The sequence below is a fragment of the Clavelina lepadiformis genome, chromosome 4, assembly GCF_947623445.1.
Source record: "Clavelina lepadiformis chromosome 4, kaClaLepa1.1, whole genome shotgun sequence".
Taxonomy (NCBI): domain Eukaryota; kingdom Metazoa; phylum Chordata; class Ascidiacea; order Aplousobranchia; family Clavelinidae; genus Clavelina; species Clavelina lepadiformis.
In genome coordinates, this window is record NC_135243.1 from 8,883,152 (window position 1) to 8,895,375 (window position 12,224).

A 12,224-nucleotide genomic window follows, 5' to 3' on the forward strand; every position below is an offset into this window, starting at 1 on the left:
AATATTATGCTAAAATGCACTGTGGTTCCGACACAGAATTTGACTTTGCCAACTAAACCATCTGCGCAGCGCAAAGCGATAGTTTATCTCATCGATCGTATAAGACAACACATAAGCAGAGATATACTAGACATGAGATGTGAAGCTGTAGTCGAGTAAATCAGAAAAAGGCTTCAAGTGACAAATTTTAATTTCAACTATAGCACTGTTTGTAATTTCAGTTTAGATAATTTTTAACCTTACACAGCTTTAGTCTATCGACAGAAATAATTTTTGTTTAAACGTGAGCGTTTTTTTCTATAGCTTTGAGAATAAGTCGCTGCTGCATAATTTATTACTTGCCCGTCATAACGAAGCAATGGTCGACGCCGAAGTTGGCCATCTAATTGGCAACGACAGACTGGTACCGTCAGCTCCACCAGTGGAAGACTTCGGATTGAGACGAACACCTCCTCCTCCATACTACAGTGTCTTCCCAACGGAGTCGGACACGTTTTTACCAGATGGAGATGATGAGGAAAATATCGGGTTGGAAGACGATGTTTTTGAAGTAACCAGTAACACTGAAATTGATTGTGAGGGAACAGTTAACTGCCCATCAATTTACCGGGCTTTTTACGACCACGAATTAAACAGTGAATTTTCGGAAACATCACAATCAAACAGGTACTTATGTGCTTTAACCGCTTTTATGTTGACATAAAAATGAACTATTTCATTTTGTTTGATGTTTCTGTTTTGTCCAACGTATTTTAGTTCAATAATCCTGGTCGTAAAGCAAATGACGATTAAACGATTTAATTTTAGCTATAACCAAACTAAACACCAATAAAATTACAAACGTTTTTGCAGCCAATATCACATGCCAGAAGAGAAAGCGAAAAAGATTTTGCTCGACAGCATATTAAAACGCCCCAGCAGAAATAAAGCGGTTAACGATATAAATATAACCGGGATAGAAATGTTTCAAGTTTTACGCGTAAGTAAACCAAATCCACCAACCTTTCACTTTCACAACTGCAGCGATAAGTTAGGGTTCGGTTTCACGTGTAAAAGTATTTTACTTGCCTTCTCAATATGTTAGATCTTATGTAAATAGTTTACCCATTGTTTGCGATTTTTGGTAAATTTCTATGTATTTTTCCGCAGTATTCTTTACGCACCGTCGTGGAATATCGATCAATTGATGTAGTAGAGGTGCCTTACAAAATAGGTAAGTTGTGAGACATTTGAATTATTATTGTTGCATTTTTAGTCTGTTATACCCGTAGACTATTTACAACATGCTATTTGACAACAAACGCACATGCATAAGACAAGACTGGCAGAGTATTACAATTCACTACGCAGGAACACACATCAACCGAATCGAGAGCAAAGTACCAGACATCTGGCAAATAGAAACTGATATCCCAAACTCTCTTTGTCCAGTAACTCTAAAAATCCCAGGATCATCGAAGCGAATTTCATGCAAAATGTACGACGTATGTATTACATGTATGAAGACTATCTACAGTTACGTAACACTTGCTTAACTGACAATGGCCTTCTGTGGTACAATTTAATAACATGATAACATTGCTATGAAATATAGCTGCACCGGAAGGGGGGCTGTTATATGTGAACCGTGTTACGGAAGCGGCCAAGTTACCTGCACCTGCTGTCATGGATCAGGAAAAACTGAAAGCTACAACGTAAGTGTATCTAGCGGCGACGTTCAAGTTTTGGAAACGTCATCACAGAAGTTCACCTTTAAGTTTATCTTTGTTCATGTTACAGTCATCTTGGAATCCCAAACAGCAACACCCCAATCATGAGAGCACTAAAATCTGCTATCGCTGTGGAGGAAGAGGAAAAGAGAGGTACTGGATGCTTCATACTTTTCTCATTTAACCATCCTAACATATAACTAACAATAAAACCAACTTTTGACAATGACTTGTGATAAAAAGTAATAATCTTAAGCTTTTTCTTTATTCATGTGCACATTTATATGTATAGTTGTGGGCATTGCTTCCACATGGGCAGACGTCCTTGTTGCGGATGTGATAGCTCAAAGGAAGTGGTGAAATACGAGGTTCTTAAGGTTAAATGGTGAGTTGTCACCTTCGTATATTATAGGCTTATTATACATTTCTATCATGTAGTACGCATAGGGTCGTTAACACAACATGTATACTTAAAAACCAGGAAGCCGCTACGGAGCGTTTATTATGAAAACCACAAGCACTTGCCTGAGAAAGTCCATGAAATGTTGGCCTCTTGCAAAGAAAAACGTGTTTCCTTTGACAGCCATTTTGATAAGTTTCTATTGGTCTCCCAAGTTTTTCTTGAAGCACACGATAACCATGCAAGAAGAGGAGTTATTCGGAAGCAGGTAGGTTGAAAAAGCTACTCATGGTGAGCTCTATATGCATGATTGAATTTATTGTAATGTCTTGGAATAGGATAAGTTATTGGTCAAATTAATTATACACTTCAGTCTCAATTAACAAACTTCCTTTTAATAGAAACAAGACGTTTGTGAAATTCCGGTTTACAAGATTCAGGGTCTATTCAAAGACCAGGAAATGACATACTGGATTGTGGGTCATGAAAAGATGGTTTATGCTCCCAATCATCGTCGAAGGTTAACTCGTTCTTGTATTATCATGTGAGATGTAATCACATATCACCAGACAGAAAAACGCAGCATAAAGTTCATAAGATCCAGGTCATAATAGATTTAAAGTGGAGGAATGTCTGTAAGCCAGGCTTATACTCGGAATGTGAAACCGTATGAAGCAGCGATCTCGGTCATGACGTTACATTTTTCTTAAAAGAATTCAACGATCATGTTGGTTTTAAAACCGAATATGAAAAAGATTAGGAATGATCATTTTGCTTGTTAAATTTTCTGTTGTGACATTAATTCATTTAGTATTTATTTGTGGATCGCGCTTTTTTATGAAATGCCCTATTATCTTTTAAGTTACATCACTATGTATGATAACATGCATCCTTTAACCTGAACAAAATTGCGCAAACGAAATTTATATTATATACTGCATATACACAATATTTTGCCTTTGACTTATAGACATGCATGTTTATATGTGCTTGTGCAATCTTGTTTTGTGAAAGTTATTCTAACTTATTGTAATTTGCCTATACCTGTACATCTATATTCTATATCAATGAATTTGCAGAATTTCTTTTTGTTTCAGTATGATTGCAATCTTTCTTTCATACATCAGTGTGTATTTGTCCAAACTAGCCTATTACAAGAAATAAACTTAAATTTTTATTCTTTAAAATTAAATGACAATGATAAGTTATTATTATTGCTTGAAATTAGAGCTTGGCGGTAATGAAACAATAATGAAGAATAAACTCTAACACAGGAGTTGGTAAGCAGGTTAACAATATCAAGATCATTTCAAATAGCTTAGTTAACGGTGTCAATCTTTTTGACAAAACGTGAACTGAAGCTAAATTGAATACGTGTGACATTGAAATTTTTGATACATGAACTCCCGCCGTTTATGTTTACAGTAAACACAATTGTTACAAATATTAGAAGCGCTAAGTCATGTGCAGTGTTTTCAGTTTTCAGCAATGAAATTCAAACAACACTGAAAAAATGCAGCGCATGCCACGGCGTTTTTGTCAGTATTATCAACGTACTGTAAATATATGCTGAGCTTTCAAAAAAATGTTATGTTTTTTCAGTGAATCTATAAAAACTTTGTGAAAGAAATTCAACCCAAACTTCAATGAAAATAGCCAGTAGGTCTTTTTGGCGAGTTGCAAATACGTCCGATTGCAGCATTGCTTGAAACAGCAAATTAGAGTGTTTATTTGTGACAAATTGACAAAGTCTATAATAGATAAGAGACTGGGGACTTACGCCGTGTATGTTTGCCATAGGAAATATTTACTTGTCATATTCTATTTAGTTGACTACATCTGATATTTCATAACCCGGATACGGTGCGTTAATAACAGAGGATATGTTTGCAAACGTGTGCAGCTATCTATTCGAGCGCGTGATTGATTTTTAAAATATTACCAGCTAAAGCTATAAAAAAATTGATTGTGAAAAACAAGTCAAATGAGTTTGGTCGCAAAACATCACACCCATGATGACTAAAAGTCAATAACTCTTTGTATCAGTCGTCGTCAGACTTAATTCATATTCGTTTTAGTTACAAGATAACAAGTTGCGCGTAGGTTGTACTACCTTTACAACCTGGCCCACGTTACGAAAACTCACTATGAATTCATCACATAACATCACCACTAAAAAAACTGCAACAGATTTGTTAGATAAATTTGAAAGTTTTCTCGAATAGTGTTTTATTGGAAGTTTCTGTAACGTTTAAATCGTTTATAGTTAATAAAAGGTTTTTAAATTCTTCTTTTCTTCGTAGATCGATTTTAATCGCCTTCATAAAAGTTCCTAAGATACTGTTTTTTGGTTGAAAATAATCAACGACAATATGCGACAAGCATGATAATAAGAAAGTGGAATAGGAAAGAATGATTGATTAAAATTTATTTGAGGAATTGTGATTGTAAATACAACTTATATACAGTAAATACACAATACTTTGTCAAGTATTTTAAGCTAATTATTAATAACTATAATAACTATTTCAAAGTATTGCGCTCTTATAATGGCTCTAAATCATTCAGTATTTTTACTATTTATTATCTATTGCCACCTTCTGGTGATTTTATTTTAAAATTAATAAGACTAGATAGTGGTGCAGTTCGCGTTATTTTACGCTAGCAAGTAAGTCATGCTAGTGTTAGTTTATATTAATAAAGTCAAGTCATAAACTTAAATTTCTCTTGTATGTTTAATTGCTATCATATGCTTTATCACTTGCAATAAAAAGAACTTGTTTTATTTGTTGAAAATAGTCATGCTAGGACGTCCAATTATAGTTGATTAAAGCCCGAATTGCAGAAACAACGAGTGTTTTATGACATAATGCATGTACCGGCCAATCAACAGTTGCAAAATTTTTACTTTTTATGCGTTATGGAAAAACATTAATAGACTATAGCTCGACCATTTAATAGCATTTTTGTTCAGTATTCAGTAACTGGTCGCTCTTTCAGCCACTTTGCAATTCCCGGTCGCTTCTTGACTTCCTCGACAAGAGTTTTGAGAGTTGGATGTTGTTCTAAAATCTTTCCATCGGGTATATAATCGTTTAAGACGTCCAAAGTTGAAAACATTACGATATCGACACCGGAAATTTTCTGAAAATAAACGCGTAAAATCAACACTACAATAATTTATAAATCAGATTTGAAACGGTCAGTTTTGCTTCTATGTTACAATAAACTTACCTCCCCAAGTAGGTAGGTGCCTCCATTTGCTTTTATTATTTTTTCATACTTGTAGAGCTTAGGATGAATATCCTCCTTGAACACGGATGCCATCAATTGCACCTCAAAAAATTTAAAGCTTTTTTAATTTTTCATATCTCAAAATTGTATATTATTTGTTAACGTTTGCTAATGCAAGCCGTACCATCATCTTTTATTTTCGTCAAGCAAAGTGTCATGGTTTTGACTTTGAAGTATTGGTGGTGCTAAAGGACAAAATGATTGTACTGCTGGCTTCAAAGCATTTATATAGCGAACACAGGATGCCATTCTCGCAAAAAAACTTCATTTGTGACGACTTGCTATGCGGCTATTATACTCGCCTAATCACCTACTTTCTTCGCTTCGTCTTCTTCACTAAACGAAATCTTTGAAAAGGCTTCGTATAGAACCTCACCCCACATGTCACATTTTGCAGCATTTAAAGAGTTGCCTCCATCCAGTTTAAATTCTCTGGCTAAATATCGAACAATAGCTCGGCTGTGTGCAATTTGCTCGCCATCCACAAACAACACAGGCATTTGACCGAACAGCATTTCTGCCATAAGAACAAAAACAACAATAAATATTTCTAGCATATTTACACAATAACAAACATGTTTATAACAAGTGTACTGGGCTTTATTGCCTTTTATATATTACTGCACGCATACCTGGTTTATGCTCTGGCCATTCTTCTCGAGTATAACGAATATCTTCATATTCGACACCAGCTTCAGCAAATAGTAAACGACACATTTCGGCGTACCCACGAATATTAAAGTAATACAATTTGTAGGTAGGCATTTTTTTAAAGTTAGCAATACTTAGCTAAAACCGACTATTGGAAATATTCACCGAGTATACAGGTTAGTAACTTTAGCAATAACTTTATTCAATAACTTTATTCAATAACTTCTTGCAGAAGTTTTTTCTAGTTATTAAGTGAAGTTTATAAAATTGTTTTTTGATAAACGCTTCAACTACCGATTGATATTTGGAAAGTTGCTCTGAATAACTTCGTGTGAACACTTCTTTTAGTACATTTCCAGGTTGTTTTCCAGCATCTATGCGGATAAGAAGTTTTTATTGGAAATACCCACTTCATAACGTTAACACTGATTCTTATTTGTCTATGTCTCAATGTATCAGCTTTAGCTATATGTATCTCACATTGTTTCACGGTTGCATCTGCTAAGACTAGCAGCGTTTTTCATGTCGAACATTTTAACTCCCATCGCTTTTAGGTTATATAAGCTCGCACTGTTAGCAGAGTTAGCGAATCAACGAAACTAGAAGATGAGTTGCTTTAGCTAGTCATGGTGATTGCAGCTCAATAGACATCTTATAAGCAGTAGTAATACTTATGTACTTGGTTATTCGTAATATTGAGAAAGTGTACAGCATCTTTAATAAAAACCTTTTTTGTGAGCTATTTCTGTTCTATTATTAAAACCTTTGGCCTGACAAAAGGTTAGAGTATTCTAACCGCACGCAACAATAGAGTCAGACAATTCAACAGGTGATTTAAGTTAAAATACCCTCATAAGTCAAATGGGTCTCTTCAGCTTTACTTGTTTTGTATAATATCTAAATCACAACAAATGCAAGATGTTTAGTATAATACTTCAGTGTATACACTGCATACGCCAACTTCAACATGGCTTTAAGGCTGACAGTCTACTACAGACAGCAAGTTTTAAGGTTTAAACTTGTACTACCTAGCCTAAGTCTAAACGATAAAGTGACTTTTGGTGTTGATGTCAACTAACCCTAATGAAACAGTTTCCTTGTGCTAGCGTCTAACAATCACGATCGATCTGTAAAAGAACGCTTTGTGAAATATTTTCTTTAAAGTTGTGATTAAAGCCTGCTTAATTAGCGCAATTGCAACACATGTTCCTCTTGCATGTAAGTTGCTGATGCTAGTAGCCGGGTACTAACACAAGCGTTTGAAAGAGTTATGTTAGTTGTTTGTGAAATGATTTCCTGTATTGGCCTGAGCTACTGCGATAGCAGTCGACTATCACGTAGATGTGTATCATCAAGCTATTCGTGTGATGCCCCGGTAAAAAAAACGTCCAGGAAAGTAATCAAGCTTAAATTCTATTGCAATCATTCTCGTGTAGTTATGCTGTACCACTGTAGGTATTCTTCTAACTACTTCTGGCATCTCGTGTGTCTCAGGAAGTACCGAAATGTGATAGCTATTTTAAACGGACTTTTAATGCTTTCATAGAATCTATATATAGCTTCGATAAACTTACCCATAGTATTTGGTTTGCTTGGTTATTCTGCGGGGTTTCTAGTTAACTTACTAACGTTAAGCTGGCGGTGATTCGCGGTCTGACTCTAAGAAAACCTGGCTCTCAAGTTACGAAGTACGTGTCCTTCCCAGAGAACAAATGGTCATAGGCCGGCATTAGACATTAGGAAAGCTGATGTCAGAAACAACAAAAACAATTTTTATTTAATCGCGGCCCCACAAGGACACATGCATTGACACACCAAAAAATAACACACAAGAAAAGAAAAGTATCAACGTTGCCATTAACTATTCCTTGCAGTACACGCGCATGCACATTCGTGTAAAGAAAGTGAAATTAAGATGTAAATGTGGTAGGGTGTGAGTTGGCTGAAACTCGGGCCCGAATACGATCGGCTGTATTCAATTTTACTCGCTACTAATCAACGTCTGTCATCAATTCAACAGCATGTGTTGCTAGATTTGTTTGGGTATGGAAAGTATACACGTGCTAATTAACAGGCTCATAGACATTGCTTAGAAAGCCACAGTGAATGAGCGTTGCTTACATTTCAACAAAACTCTCGAGAAACCATAAAATTTCGAAATTGCTTTCTATAGAATGAAGGTAGTATGTGATGTAAATAATTAATGCCTTAAACGTCTGTACATATGAATCCCTTAAACTCAAAGCATGAGGCGTACTTGTGTCTCCCGTGCGCGGTAGTGCGTGTTCTTTTAAGTTTTGTTATTTAACCGTATTTAGTGTTACAGCGGTTACTCTTTTGAAGTCAGGTTCCGATCTTTCATTTACCTTGTTTATTTAGTAACTAACAATTTCTTAAATAATTATTTAATGTTTATCGAAGGGCTTGCTAAATTATTGGACTTAATTGAAGCCTGAGCTGATAAACCAAGGCATGTTTTATGACAGTATGTACAGCCTTATTGACACCATTGAATAACCTTATAGGTCCTCATAAAACTTTGAAAGCATATTTAACGTATGTTTAGCTTCAGTTAGCACTGAGCGGGCTGAATGATATAGCAAAAAACATACGCTTGCCTGGCAACTCTGCGTGGATCTTATGCACCAAACCTTGGTATCAAATTTGGCGGTCTTCGGTCTATTCTGTTTTAAAGTTTTATTGGTACTGTAAACAAAATTAAACACTGTATGATCAAAGCAAACACGGTGTTATTCGAGTTACAAGGAGCACTGTTCAATTACTTGAAAAGCTTCGCATCACGTAGTAATTATAGGCTGTACTCTTCGACAAATAGCTTTTTAGAATAAAGCTGTTTTTACATCTCTGTAACCGGTCGTTCTTTCAGCCACTTTGAAATTCCCGGTCGCTTTTGGACTTCCTCGACAAGAGTTTTTAAAGTTGGATGTTGTTCTAAAATCTTTTCATTGGGGAGAAATTTATCAAGAAACTCAACAGCCCCATACATCAGAATGTCAACAGAGGATATTTTCTGAAATACAACAACATAGATATAGAATAGTAGAATACTTACACGTTTCCGGGAGAATATATAAAAAAAGACACAAAAAATCGGCCGATTTTGCTTTTCATTTTAAATTGTTTATATATATCGTATACTGCACCTACATCTCCAAATAAGTAGATTCCTCCATTTTCCTTTATTGCTTCTTCGTACTTGGTAATTTTTGGATGGACTTGCTCTTTCAGTATTGAAGTCATTAATTCGGCCTAAAAAGAACACAGAACGAGAAGAATAAGTTTGTACATGTGGACAAATGCAACGGAAAAATACAGTTCCCATTACTAAGAATACATCTTATATTAACATTGAACGAAAACAAAAGAAAGATTAACACGCAAAGCCTTACGATATTTATTGCAAGATTTCACCTAAGCGACCTATTTACACAAGAAATTGAAAACCAAGCGACGTGAAATGAATATAAATATTTAGCAAAAGAAACCAATCATTAAAACCCAAATATCCAATTTCGTTTGCCTAGCTACCATTTTGTAACCACATTTTCACATTCAAATTTCCTTTTTTCGTTCATCATAACATCGTTTATCGCTTATCACCATAAAAAAGCACAGCAAGGTAAGAACACAATGATTGTTTGCGTTCTACGAAACTGACGTGTCCAAATATTAGCACATTTCCGTACCAGCCGGCTCGGTCGTGCAACTGGAAATCGTACCTGGTTCGTCAACATGCGAGCCGGGTATGACATCCAGTTGCGCTATCTTTGTGATACCATAAATCAAGGTATGAAAGACATTTGCTTCCGTTCACTGGTTCTGATAAACTGTTCCAAATTCGGGTAATTTAACAAAAAACCAAGTACAAAATAAAAAAGTGCATCCAATGAAACTTTCGCAAAAAAACAAGCTTGGTAACTGGGACTAGAGCGAGATGGTTTGAGTCGTGCAAAAAGTTTTGTCTTTCCAAGAATAAAGTTTGTGATACCAAACCTTTTTCGCTTCGTCTTCTTCACTAAACGGAAGCTTAGAAATGGCTTCGAACTCTACCTCCTGCCACATATCACATTTCGCAGCATTTAGTGAGTTGCCTCCATCCAGTTTGAATTCTCTGGCCAAATATCGAAAAGCTGCTCGGCTGTGTGCAATTTGTTCACCATCCACAAACAACACAGGCATTTGACCGAACAGCATTTCTAAATCAAATATAAAGCAAAAATGTAGGCCTAGTAAGCTAATACTTGTAACCAGTTTCAACGTTTACAGGTTTGCAGTAAAGTAGCTCAACGTGTAATAGGTTTTATGTACACTTTAGCCTACTATACGTACTTGGCTTTTGTTCTGGCCATTCTTCTCGAGTATAACGAATATCTTCATATTCGACACCAGCTTCAGCAAAAAGTAAACGACACATTTCCCCGTACCCACGAGCATTAAAGTAACACAACTTATAGGTAGGCATTTTGTTGAGGTAAAATATTTAGCCAAGTATACGTACTATATTGTATATACCTGCGTATACGCAATTATAGCGATGAACCATATACAAATACGTTGATAATAATACACTGTTGCGCAGTAACATAAGTAGCATGCAGCTAACTGTTGCTGTTACTTGCTAACTGTCTGAAAACGCTTTGAACCGATTTTCCCTGAGGTACGCTGAGCTGTAATTTTCGAGTGTGTGTTTGAAAGCTAAATTGTGCGTGGTTTCTTATCTATTGCAAAACAAATAAACCGTTCTGCTGCTATATTTACGGAAGACACTTGTGTTCTGACAAAGACTTATTCTGTGACTGCGACAGGTCTTAAGCTACTTAACTAAGGGCTTTGCTTTATTTGCCGTCGGCAAGTTGCGTGTTTTAAGCTTCTCGTGCGATGACTTTGCAAACGTTTCAGCAATGACAAACAACCATTCTGTACAGTTTCAACATTTTAAAAGGCATAATTTCAGATTACAGCATGTGTGGGTATAATCGCTAAACAACGTGATCCAAACTTTTCATCTACAAAAAACACCGGTTTCGACTGAGCGTTACCCGTAAACTTTTAAGAAAGTTTTAGACCACTCAAGCAAAAAACAAAGCTGTTGCATGAACCAATCCTACCAAATACGTCCTTGTTTGTCGACCAAGTATTCAGCAAACTAGCTTATGTGCTTTGGTTACATGTGGGTAATTGAACAATGAGACCGAACCGTTTGTTGATCTAGTTCTAGTAAATATCGATTTTTACTGCATGGGCTATAGTTTGACTCCAGGTAAGAGATCATGAAATGATGTGAAAATATCGCAAATTATTAGTAGTATTTCCACTCCACTGGAAAAGGAACGTGTTAAGAAATTCACGATAAGTAATTTATTGACGTATTTTGTCAGCAGTCAGATATGTCTACATAAGGTGTGAGGCTGTAAAGCCCTTTACATTGAGGTATAGAGTATAGACGTCACTAACAAATCTTGTTTGTGTTGATACTTAACCTTGAATGTAAAGGTTTTCACCAGCGTTTGGTATGGTAAGCTGAAGGCTAGCAAATTCACACACACTGATACTAAAACAAAATAGTACTGTACAATAATGTTACACACAAATGCAATTTTAAAATAATCGAACACACCGTACGTAGTACTGTTTTCTGTTTTTGTGCAATTTCAATTTTTAGTTTTCGTTTGCTTTATCAATCATTCCGTAATTCTGGGCTGCCCTTCGGGCCACTGCTGCCACATTTTATGAGCGAAGGGTGTTTACCTGAAATGCTTCCATTGTTTATGTTTTGTTGTTGAGCATTTGAAACTAAACAAAGATCATGGATTCATTGTATGTCCAGAATGAACAAAAAATGATTTTTGAGTATTCAGAACGTAAAAAAACAAAGTAGCAAAAAATTGCAAATTCTTAAAAATGTTAAAACTAATAGATATTGCATTTCAAGATAATAAGTAAGTTCCGTTTGTTGCAAAAACTGCTTCTTCAAATTTGGTTAATAGCCTCGGTGGGATGGATGTGACATGTTTCAACGCAAATTCTGTAAGCTCGGCTTTTAGTCAAAATTACAACGTAGTCCAAATCAGCATGTTAAGGAAGACACATTAGTCAGCTCTGAGAGAACCCGTGAAAATCTTCATACGCACTACGACTACATTACTCCA

At 35.8% G+C, this 12,224-nt stretch overlaps 3 protein-coding genes across 3 annotated transcripts; 1 reads left to right on the top strand and 2 right to left on the bottom strand.

Moving 5' to 3' along the window:
• Nucleotides 1-295: 295 nt before the first annotated feature.
• LOC143452119 (uncharacterized) lies at nucleotides 296-3,311 on the top strand. Its single transcript, XM_076952980.1, has 9 exons — nucleotides 296-666; nucleotides 853-979; nucleotides 1,150-1,213; nucleotides 1,351-1,477; nucleotides 1,595-1,694; nucleotides 1,780-1,862; nucleotides 2,002-2,094; nucleotides 2,191-2,377; nucleotides 2,511-3,311. The coding sequence occupies exons 1-9, from the start codon at nucleotides 359-361 to the stop codon at nucleotides 2,655-2,657; spliced, it is 1,236 nt and encodes a 411-aa protein (XP_076809095.1). The 5' UTR covers nucleotides 296-358; the 3' UTR covers nucleotides 2,658-3,311.
• Nucleotides 3,312-4,480: 1,169 nt separating this feature from the next.
• On the bottom strand, nucleotides 4,481-6,231 carry LOC143452935 (glutathione S-transferase 1-like). The gene is made up of 4 exons (XM_076954094.1): nucleotides 6,036-6,231; nucleotides 5,718-5,920; nucleotides 5,344-5,445; nucleotides 4,481-5,253 (listed from the first exon to the last, which is right to left on the bottom strand). The coding sequence occupies exons 1-4, from the start codon at nucleotides 6,166-6,168 to the stop codon at nucleotides 5,080-5,082; spliced, it is 612 nt and encodes a 203-aa protein (XP_076810209.1). The 5' UTR covers nucleotides 6,169-6,231; the 3' UTR covers nucleotides 4,481-5,079.
• Nucleotides 6,232-8,712: 2,481 nt separating this feature from the next.
• LOC143452934 (glutathione S-transferase 1-like) lies at nucleotides 8,713-10,605 on the bottom strand. Its single transcript, XM_076954093.1, has 4 exons — nucleotides 10,405-10,605; nucleotides 10,069-10,271; nucleotides 9,223-9,324; nucleotides 8,713-9,085 (listed from the first exon to the last, which is right to left on the bottom strand). Exons 1-4 carry the CDS (start codon nucleotides 10,535-10,537, stop codon nucleotides 8,912-8,914), a joined length of 612 nt encoding a protein of 203 aa, XP_076810208.1. The 5' UTR covers nucleotides 10,538-10,605; the 3' UTR covers nucleotides 8,713-8,911.
• Between the last annotated feature and the right edge of the window lie 1,619 nt (nucleotides 10,606-12,224).